At 53.5% G+C, this 10,912-nt stretch overlaps 1 protein-coding gene across 2 annotated transcripts; it reads left to right on the forward strand.

Moving 5' to 3' along the window:
- The first annotated feature begins 1,991 nt into the window (after positions 1 to 1,991).
- LOC133365268 (gastrula zinc finger protein XlCGF7.1-like) lies at positions 1,992 to 10,692 on the forward strand. 2 transcript variants are annotated; one of them, XM_061586913.1, is made up of 2 exons: positions 1,992 to 2,276; positions 6,234 to 10,692. In XM_061586913.1, exons 1-2 carry the CDS (start codon positions 2,183 to 2,185, stop codon positions 7,133 to 7,135), a joined length of 996 nt encoding a protein of 331 aa, XP_061442897.1. In that variant the 5' UTR covers positions 1,992 to 2,182; the 3' UTR covers positions 7,136 to 10,692. The 2 variants fall into 2 exon arrangements, with proteins under 2 accessions (XP_061442897.1, XP_061442898.1); XM_061586914.1 differs by lacking the exon at positions 1,992 to 2,276 and adding an exon at positions 3,249 to 3,318.
- The last annotated feature ends 220 nt before the right edge of the window (positions 10,693 to 10,912 follow it).

The following is a 10,912-nucleotide window of genomic DNA, read 5'->3' on the forward strand; positions in this document are numbered from 1 at the left end:
GCAGGACAGCCCTGCCACGTGTCTGAAGGAAGATACCAGAGGGTAAAATCCCAGGACAGCAATTAGTTCTCTGGGTGGTCATGGGTCTTGCTGGAGGGGTGTGGATGGCGAGTGCCAGGGGAGACGTCACTAGTTCCTCCCTAAACCGTGATGACTTTAGGGGAAGAACTACACCTCAGTGGCACCTGCTTCTGCATGCTGACGGTCCCAGGTTAGGGCTGGGAAACCTCCTCTCTGAGACCCTGCAGAGCCTCTGCTAGCAGGTCTGGTGCCAGCGGACAGCCAAGTCGGGCACGGGCCTGAGGGCCCTTGTGGCTCAGAAGGGCCCTTGTGGCTCAGAAGGGCCCTTGCCTAAATCTATAGGCTGGTGGTGGGAGGATGGGGCTCCGTGATCCGTGCCAGCATTGGGTTGCGAGGCGTGATTTGCAGCCTGGGGTAAGGGGTTGACACGCAACAGAAATCACACCCTGCAACCTGTTGCGGATTGGGAGCTCCACGCCCCAACACACACACACCCTGGACGCAGCCAGCCCAGGCTTAAATAGGCCTGGACGCTCTGCCTTGCATGTTGCCACGTCTGCAGGTGCTGCTGTTGGAGGGGCGTGTGTGTGCATGGGCTGAATGTCTTAATGCTCCCTTATGTTTAACAACAAAACCCTTGGCATATTCAAAGCTAGCAGACAGGGAGAAGGGTTTGGCTCCCATTTAAAATATTAAACAACATACACCTTTTATTAAATAATACACATTATGTTGGATGCATATGTGCATTTTACTGACTCAAGATTCTCCCCCCCCCCCGTTCCCTGCCTGAAATACTGCAAAAGACTCAGGATGCCAACATTCAGTGCAACACGCACATCGGCAAAATCTGGCTTCAGAATCTCAAGTTGGGCCTTTTTGGAAATAGTTGCCCAGCCTGATTGCACAGGACGCCCAGGCTGCGGCTAGAAAAGAGGGGGATTTCTTTTCAGGGGAGAGGGGCATTGGCGGCACGGCACGCAGTAGGAGGTGTGCACACTCAGGACCCCTCACAACATGGATGGCATGCATGTTACGGGGTGTGTGTGTGTGTCCTGGATGCCTGCACTTCTGACATCATGCACAATTTGCTGTTATATGCCTTCGAGTCGATAACGACTTATGGCGACCCTATTAATCTTTTTTGGATATATTCACAGGGTTTTCATGGAAAGAGGTATTCACCATTGCCTTCCTCTAAGCCTACCACACCTGGGATTCCCAAGCGGTCTCCCATCCAAGTACTAACCAGGCCTGACCCTGCTTAGCTTTTGAGTTCAGGGGAGTATGGCTGTAGGCCATGCAGAATTTGAATGGAAATGACCTGCCTTCCAGTCGATTCTGACTTATGGGGACCCTACGAATAGGGTTTTCATGGTGAGCAGTATTCAGAGGGGGGTTCCCATTTCCTTCCTCTGAGGCTGAGAGGCCCAAGGTCACCCAGGGAGCATCATGGCTGTGTATGGATTCGAACCCTGCTCTCCCAGGTCGTAGTCCAACACTCTAACCACCACGCCACACTGGCTCTCATGCAGAATTTAGGGGAGGGCAAATCATCTGGTCAGACAAAAAAATTAAAACCACCAATGCATAATCGCCTTGTGGAATTTGTTGCCATCAAGTGCGGGGATGATGGCTTAGAAGGCCCTAAAGGGGCCCTGGGCCAACATAATGGCGGCCTCTGAACAGCCGTTGCAAGGGTCAGCGAGCCTGGGGCACGATTTGGGACCAGGGGCCGCCGGCCTGATCCCACAGGGCTCTTCGGATGTCCCTGTGGGCCAGTCTGCACGGCAATCAATGCTAGGCTATGGATTCGACTTGTCAGACGAGTCCTTCGCTTCATACGGTAAAGCCTCGCGGGTCTTGTGGTGGAATTTCCAGTTTCTCCTCTCCGACTTGGCGGCGGCTGTTTGGCTCATCCTTTCCTCGGGGCTTGCAAGCTTCCGAGCCTTCACCGGGCTCTTCTTCCTGCGCGGCCCTGGGAAAGCGCAGGAAGGAAAACCGGTGCGCGCGCGCACGCGCGTGCGTGCGCGCAAAAGGAAGAGCCGCGCCTCCGAGATCCAAGCCCCGCGTTGCGTTGCAAGCGGCAACCTCGGCCGCTCCGGCTTCTCCTCCTCCTGCTGCTGTTGCAGGAAGTGGAAGCTCCCAGGGCTGCGCTGGGATGGATTGCAACGAACCTCACGCGGGGCTGTTGCTGGGCGAAGGCGCTGGCGAGGCGGCGGCGGCGGGGGTTGGAGCTGCCGCTGCTGCAAAAGGTACGTTGACCGCGGGGGGGGGCGGTGGAAGAGAGGGAGCGAGGGCCGCCCCTCCCCTCGGGGCTCGATCCTGCCTGCAGTGCCTCGTGCAAAGCGCAGAGCAGGACGGCGCGATCGGGCCAATGCGGGGGGGATCGGAGAGGCCGGCGGGGACCAGGCGCCCGGGCACGGTGAGGCATCGTGGGGTGGAAAAGAGGGGGCGGCCCCCTGTATCCCTCACCCTCGGGGGAGGCAGCTGCGCCTCCAGAGGACCGTGTGAACGGCTTGTGGGGAGGGCGATCCGGAGCCAGGGGAGACGCAGTCCTTTTACCATTTTTTCCGGGGGGGGGCGAAGTTAGAAGGAAGGGAGCCCCCCACCCTCTCAGGTTGAGCTGACGTCGAGGCCCTCCCCGGCCCGCTGCCGCCTTCCCTTTAGGCCCGGCTGCCTCCCCTCCGGGCGGGCGCACGTGGCTAGACGGCTGCGCCGCGGGGCTGGCTGCGATCCAGGCGGGGACCCCCCCCTTGCTCCGCGAGCCCTCCTGCGGTCCGGCCCTTCGGCCTCCGCCCAGCTGGACCTTCCAGCCTCAGAGAGACTAGGAGGCGGTGTCGGAGGAGGAGCAGCGCCGGCGGCGTTTGAAGCCTGCGGGAGCCTCTGCCACTGACTCGCCGCGTGACCTTGGGCCGGTCACTTTGCCCTTCGGTGCGGGGAGACCCCCTTTTCTAAACGGGGTCGTGTGGAGGAAGGGTTCGACATGGGGGAACCACAAGACGGCCACCTCGACGTTTCCTTTACCCCCTTTCCTTGTTTCCAGGCCTGCAAGAAATGTTTGCAAGAAAGGCGTTGGTCCTTCCATGGTGGATTGTGCCTCCTTCCTTTTCTCCGGGGGGGGGGGAGGGAGGGCGTTGTGATTTTACAGCTAGCAAGCAGGATCCGGGGCCGAGTAGGATGTTCAGGGGCCTAGAGGTGGCGTCGCCTAGAGAGGCGGACGGGACCGCCTCACAGCCTTCTTGCAAAACACTCGCAGGCCCTAAGAATGCCTCGCTGTGAAATCCAACCGCACAGGTAGAGCACCTGACCACTTGCATGCCGGGACTTGCAGCCCCCTCCCCCCGCCTCTCTTGATTCAAGGTGAGGCTGAGATTTGGCTGATGTCATCGCTCGTTTTTGGAGAGAGGGAGGGGAGCGCAGGTTATGTGAAATCACACCAGCCTGGGAATCTTGTCTGGGCAGATCCCTTTTTGTATTACTGAAGGAGGAGGTTTTGGCGCTCCGACTCAAAACCACCGTTTCTGCCTGCAGCCAAGGCTGGTAAACAAAACCTCAAGCCTCCGAGTTTTGGCACAAGGAGGCCTGCAGGAAAGCCACCGATGCCCCCCCCCCCGCCATGCTCCTTCCCTGCGGTGGAGAGAGAAGTTACCCAAAGTTCAGGTTGCTGGCAAGGGTGTTGCTTGGAGACACAGCTCCCATTTACATACGAGCCAGAGCATTTCTCTGTCCAGCCCACTATTGTCGACACTGACTGGCAGCACCTCTCCAGAGGGTCTCCCAGTCCTCTCTGGAGACGCCACCACGGTGGATTGGACCTTCTGCAAGGGAGCTGCTCTGCCGCTGAGCTGTGGCCCACCTGCAGCTCTGTACCTTCTCCCAGCCTCCCCGCCCTCCCGCTGTGTGGGGTAACAGCAGCCCCAGCCCCCACCCCCCAGTTCCACCCCCTTCAAGCTTTCATCCAGATCAGGGTCCTGCAGAAATCAGCTTGTGTGAGGGCCCCATAGCTCAGAGTGCAGGTTCTGGAAGCAGAGGGTCCTGGGGAACCCTGTTATGTCTAGCTCTATATTGCTTGCACTGACTGGCAGCAGTTTTCCAGATTCCAGGCAGGGTTTCCCCTCGTCTTGCCTGGAGATGCCCCTGGGGGTTGAGCCTGTGGCTCTGCCACGGGGGTGCAATGCCCCTTCTCTTTGTTTGGGGTGGGGGTTGTGGCTGGATGGTCAGGGAGAGGAGGGGAGTTGCCGCCCAGCAACATCTGGCGGGCCAAGCAGGTGCTCTGCCCCTTGGTGCAAAAGGGCTGGAAAGAAACCTTTCTTCTGTGTAAGATCTCTCCGAGTTGTTGCCAGGCAGAGGTGACCACCCGCGGCTGGATGAATCAGTGATCTGAGTCACTGTGAGGCAGCTCATCTGCTTATCTTGGCTGTTCCCAGCCTGGCCCTTGCAGCTGTTTTGGACTACAACTCCCATCAGCCCCAGCCGGGGGTTTTTTCCCTTCTTCCTCTGTCGCAGTACTAGAACTTGGGGCCTTTCATGGTAATAATAGTAGTAATATATTATTATTATTGTTTGTTATTATTTATTTATTATTTCATTTATATCCCGCCCTTCCTCCCAGCAGGAGCCCAGCGTGGCAAACAAAAATGTTAAAAACACTTTCAAACATCATAAAAACAGACCTTAAAATGCATTAAAACAAAACCTCTTTAAAAAAGGGTTGAAAACATATTGTTAAATATATATATATATATTAAAAAGCAATTCCAACACAGACACAGACTGGGATATGATCTCAACTTAAAATTGTTGAAAGAGGAAAGTCTTCAATAGGCTCCGAAAAGATAACAGAGATGGCATCCTGGTCCCGAGCTGTATAGGGCTTTGTACACCAAGACTAGGACCTTGAACTTGGCCCGGTAGCAAATGGGCAGCCAGTGCAGTTCTTTCAGCAGCGGGGTGACATGTTGGCGATACCCTGTCCCAGTGGGCAGTCCTGCTGCTGCATTTTGCACCAGCTGCAACTTCTGCACCAACCTCAATTATTAATTAAATTTATATTGAGCCGTTGATGCACAGCATTTTTTAAACTGCCCAGTGCATGTTTAATTTAGAACATTTGTATAATCCATACAGGATGCTGTTTGATGGCTTTAAAAGAGGCTCAGACGCGTTAGTAGAGGCTGGCTGGGTCTGTGGAGCCTCCGGGTTCAGATCCAGGCTATCAGCCTGGGTTGCGGGGGAGCAAGAGGGGGTGGGGCGGGGGGCTGTTGTGTTCCTGCCCTGCCTGGGGGCTTTCTGTAAGCATCTGGTTGGCCACAGTCAGAACAGGATGCTGGACTAGATCCCCCCCTTGATTTCTGTTTATTTATTAATCTATTTAAAATATTTCTATCCTGCCCTTCAACAGGGCACTCAGGGTGGCTCACAGTCAGATCATGCACATTAAAAACCACTAAGAACATTACAATAGATAAAAATACATAAAATGCGGTTGAGAAATAAAGGGGAGTAATGTTAAAGGGAACTAAAGAAGTAAAAGTAAAAGGGAGGGGAATCAGATTTTGTCTGAATCTGCTGGGGGGGCTCTTCTTATATCTTTAGGTTGTGTGTTGTGTGCCCCACCCCTCCCAGAATCCAAACTCTCCCCTAACGTAATCAGAAATCTGCAACTGGACTCACACTTTATCCTGTGTATCTTGCATTCCAAATACAGATTTGCAATAAATCTGGAACAGTGGGCAAATCACGTTCCCTGACCACTGACATTCCTTCCCAATGTGCATGCACACATGCTCACACACAGGCATTCCAGCCAAGCTTGCGAGGTGGTGTCAGCTGCTGTTCATAAAGCGTTTCCCCATGGCCATGGGGCAGCCTTTGCCAGCCTGCTCCCCTTTGAGCTGAAGCTCCCATCAGCCCCAGCTGTCACGGCCAGCTTGTCTACTCCAGCACAGCTGGGCCAGATGGGAGTTGTGTTCCAAACTCGCTGCAGGGAAGCAGGTTGGCAAAGGCTTCCATAAGGGCTCAATGGATGTTTGCTTTGAGGGTAAACAGCCTTCTTGGGGTGCTGAATTCTGCAGTTGATAGCAGCTTGCGCCCTGACCCTGAGGTCATCCTCCCCCCCATGCCATATATTTACCAGCATAAAGTATCTCTTGCCAGTGCTCTCTTTGTGATTCCCTGTTCTCTCTCTCTTATTTCCCCCCTCCCTCCAGGAAACAAGGGTCCCATGGAGGGAGACAAAGAGCCAGCCATCCGGACTCACCAGGGCTCCCCACCGGGCGAGAAGCCCTTCCCGTTCTCTGCCTGGGAAGAGGGCTCGGGGGATGAGAACGTCTTGGTCATCCACAGCCAGGTGGAGGAAGAGGAGCACAAGTGCGTCGTGTGCGGGGAGAGCTTCCCCCAGCCGCTGAGCCTCTTGCGCCACCAGAAGCAGCAGCACGCCGGCGAGCGGGCCTTCGTGTGCCCCGAGTGTGGGCGGGGCTTCAGCCTCAAGCACAACCTCATCATACACCAGAGAATCCACACTGGGGAGAAGCCATTCAGCTGCAGCGTCTGCGGGAAGCGCTTCAGCCTCAAGCAGAACCTGCTCACGCATCAGCGGGTGCACGGCGGCGAGAGGCCCTTTTCCTGCCCCACCTGTGGGAAGAGCTTCCGGGAGCAGCGTCCCCTCCTTGCCCATCAGAAAGGGGACTGTGGCTCAGCGGTCAAGGAGAAGCAGGGCGCCCCCGTCCCCCAGCGGATGCAAACCCGGGGGAGGCCCCGTGCGTCGAGCGAGGGGGAGGAGAGCTATGGGCAGAAGCCGCTGAGGGTGAAGCCCCAAGGGAAGCCCCAGCAGAATGGGTCCGCCTTCGCATGCCGGGAGTGTGGGGAAGACTTCAGCTGCAAGAGTGGCCTTGTCAGTCACCAGAGAATCCACCGCACGGAGAGACCACCACTTCAGAATGAGGAGGGCAAGCGACGCTTCGGCCAGAAAGAGGCCCCGAAGAGCCCAAACCAGAGACTCCATGCGGGAGACACCCCCTTCCAGTGCCTGACGTGTGGGAAAAACTTTGCCCAGAAAGGCAGCCTTGCCGCTCATCGGAGAAGTCACCTTGGCCAGGAGATGCTCAGCTGAGGAGGCTACCGCCGGGATGGGAAGAGTGGGGAAGGCAGTGCATTGGGAATAGTCCTGAAAGCAGAAAGTCAGCAGGGGAAAGGGGAGTGCTGATGGTTTGTGTGGGGAAATAGGGGGACGCTAGGAGATGGCCTGAAAAGGGGGAGATAGAAGGCCCTTCAGCAGGTGGGGCTTCTGCCACTGGGAATATTGACCATATCGCTTGAGGCTGAAGCCTCCGAGAACTTGGGATCCCATCATCTGTGAGATCCAATCGCCAAGATGCATTCATTCCCAAAGTAAAAGCCAATTTTCTATGGATCAGCCACATTTCCAGCTGGTACCACGTGTCTTCGTATACAGTACATCCCCTCCGTTGCTCCATCTGGTTTCCTTTTGGACAGCCAGGTTGTGCTCCTCTGTGTTTCCGTTCCTGTAGAGACTCTGAGCCGACAATCATACAGCATGATCTGCTTGGGTGTTTTCCATCGTTAATGTTTTCCTTCCTTGGTTATAAATGGAGATGTCTGAGTTTTCCCAAGCCCTGTTGGGTGGCTAATTTCACCTCCCCCTCCCGAATCTGCACGGCATGTGCAGCTACAGGCTTCGCTGTTATTTTGGTCCTGCAGAACGGCAAGAGTCACCTGGTTTGGGAGCAGGAGGGTGTAGTGTCAGAGTTTGTGCCAAAGATAGTCGACGTTAACTTAGGGGTGTTGAGGGATCAGAATGACCACGCTAAGGAGGTATGTGATTTTACTGGGTGTTGCTGTAGAGGTGCCTCACCATAAGTGTTTCCGTTATTGCTTCCTATGGATTTAAACCTGCAAGTGATTGTGTGCAGACAGGGTCCTTTGGCTCATGGCTGACCATGGGAATTCTTCAGTTGACAGCGGTGTGTTGCAAATTACCTTGGAGAAAGGTGGAGTAATCAGGTATCTGTTGGCAGGAAAAACTGCATTGTGTATCGGAGAATCCATGCAGTTGTCAGTTATTGTCGGAGAATGCCTTCACTGCATATCAGAGAATCCACAGGAGAGCACAAATGCATTTGTCGGGTATTGCCAGAGAATGCCTTTAGAGGAGAGAGATATCCCTGAGGAGAGGCAGCCGCCGCCCCTAATCTTGTTTCAAGAGCCTCTTGGTGAATACACAGATGAAAAGACCTTGTGACTGTCATGGGTGTGTGGAGGGACCCCCTTTTGATAACTAAAGTTTAAAAAAATAATGATAATGAATGTCTAAATGAACGTGTCCTGAATTTTGGGAAAGGTTTTGATCCAGGAGAGAAACTCGAGTGAAACACTAGAGCAGCCTTCGCCAACCGAGTGCCCACCAGATATTTTGGACTCCCATCAGTCTTGGCATCATACAGTTGTGCTGAGTAGGGTGAGGGGAGTTAGAACCCAAGACACTTGGAGGGCATGAGATTGACGGAAACTGGTTTAGAAGTAGTACTTTACAAAGAACGTGATGCATGTTTTTGAGTTGCGGGAGAAGTCTCTCGTTCAGGAGCAAAATCTGAACACCAGTTTGAGAGGGATTTCCCAGTTACTTCCACTGACCAGGTCAATATTCAACAGCATCAAAACAGTCATTTCGTTGACTCTGGACCTGACTCCCCTTTCTGGCTTTTGCGGCACTGTGGAATTGTCATAGCACCCAGTTTCTCTGTTACATAATGCTCAATCCTGACAGTTAGATGTTATGTATGTTTCAAGTTTTTTTAAGGCACTGCTGTTGGGATCTGTGTGTGATGGATGGAGATTTTTGTGGGAGTCTCACACTGCAGCATCACGTGAAAAGAAAAAGAAAGAAAAAATGGTATTTCCCCAGAGTTCCCTCCTTCCCCGACCATCCACACAATGTACACAGCCGTTCACTTAGGTGACAATTTGTAATCTAAAGTGCCTTCACCAGTCTGGCCACCTCCAGATGATTTGCACTCCCATGTTTTGGACTGCAAGCAGAAGTGCTGTCTGGGGATGATGGGAGTTGTAGTCCAAGCGATCTGGAGGGCACCAGTTTAGAAAGAGCTCTGCCAAATCCTTCATGTCAGACACATTCATTATTGGCACGAAGGAGGAGTGTCATTTGAGGGTTGGCAGAGTCCTGCTGCTATGGGGGCCCTGATGGGACGGGGGTTGCCTCATATGCCTCATGCAAAATGGATGTGGTCATGCAAATTGCTTTTTGCTGGAATAGGTCTCTAGAATAGGTCAAGAAGTTTCCTGACTGACATGTGAGAAGAGAGACTACTTCTGGAGGTGGGCCCTGTTGAGCAGGTGGGCTTGTGCACATAGGCACTGACTTGCCAGTAATGTGGAGGCGTTCCACCTCAGAGTGGGCACAAGGGCCAGATCTTAAATTGGGCCGGCATGATTTGTGACCCGCCATGTTGAATATCACCCACCAGGGCCTCGATAAACCTCAATTTTTGCTGCTTATCCAGGACTGCAAAAATAAGGTGGTCATCAAATACGCTGCAGGCCATTGTAGGGGGTGGGCTAACGTCAGCTTAGTGTAGCTTTCACCGACTGGGTGCCCTCCAGAAAGTTTTCCCAGGTTGCAGTCCAAATCATCTGGAGGGTGCCAGGTTGGCAAAGGCTGCTCTAATGGGTCATAGGTTGGAATGGGCACTCCAGATTTGCAGGCTTGGCTTCTTCATGTGACCGGCCTCGTCCCACAAACGGCCTGCCACACAAAGCCATCACCGTGCAGGTGATGCAACCAAACGTTGCTGGTGTTTATATCACTTCTTCCTCGGTGGCTGTTTGTGAACAGCCTCTCCCCCCGCAGCCCCTCCCAGGACCCCAAAAGGCAAACAGCAACACCAAAAAGCTGACCAATGTACATTTTTAAAAATTTGATTTTTTTAATAAAAAGTGGCCTTTTAAAAATTAACACGAAGGTGGTTTTGTGAAAGTGTCCTCAGAAAGGATGCTCTTTTAACATGCTCTGGGGAAAATAAAAACCCAGATACAAAACGAGCATTTTCCACCCAGGGTGCTTGTTGTACAAGTGCTGTTGTGATGCCTGAAGAACAAACGGACACTTTCTGGCTCTTTCCCACCTAAACGTTTACTGTGTGAGGCAGTCCTGAGAGGTCGTCCCTGGGCTCTGAATTCAGGATCCTCTGGAGAAATGTTGAATCCTGGGCGTGTGCGTGTGGGGAAGTAATATCGGGTTCCTTTTGCTACCCCCAAATCTACAGTGACCCAGGTCCCTCTTCCCACTTCTTTGCAGGGGAAGGTCCAGTTGACCAGTTGTAGCATTGCCTGCTGGGGTTCATGGGTGGGTCCCTTGGATAGGCACGTCCCGTCCCCTCCCTCTGTGCGCTCTCCAGCGTCCTGGTGACAACTGCTTAGATGGGACAGACGCAACATTAACTGGAAAGCCAACATTCCTCAAGATGTGGATTAAGTACTGGGGTGGGAGGGGTGTTCTTGGCCTGCTGGTGAAAACCAAGAGTTGCTCCACGGAAGATGCTTCATGCAAAATTGCAGTGCTTTGATGATGCACCTTATTCCCCTCCCTGCTTGAGCCCCTTTCTATGTTAAATAAAATTCAGTTTGCCTTTACTTCTAGTCCTTGCCGTGGTGCTTTCTGCTAAATGAGAGGAAGGATTTCTGAGTCAGCCTTGGCTGAAGTTCTCCTGTTTTCTTTCCCGACTAAAACTGTTGACGCACGCTGCAGGTTCCCAGGAAACCTTTCCGTCACAGAGTGGAACTGATGCTTTGGCCTGGTATTTCTACCTCTATGTTCACCAACAATTCTTTTGTTTTTTCAGCAAACCCTTTT

The sequence above is a fragment of the Rhineura floridana genome, chromosome 10 (genome assembly GCF_030035675.1).
Source record: "Rhineura floridana isolate rRhiFlo1 chromosome 10, rRhiFlo1.hap2, whole genome shotgun sequence".
In the NCBI taxonomy this organism is placed as follows: Eukaryota; Metazoa; Chordata; class Lepidosauria; order Squamata; family Rhineuridae; genus Rhineura; species Rhineura floridana.

Coding starts and splice junctions, on each gene's coding strand:
- LOC133365268 (XM_061586913.1), top strand. CDS start 2,183: ATGGATTGCAACGAACCTCACGCGGGGCTGTTGCTGGGCGAAGGCGCT. Junction 2,277..6,233: donor AGCTGCCGCTGCTGCAAAAG/GTACGTTGACCG, acceptor CCCTCCCTCCAG/GAAACAAGGGTCCCATGGAG.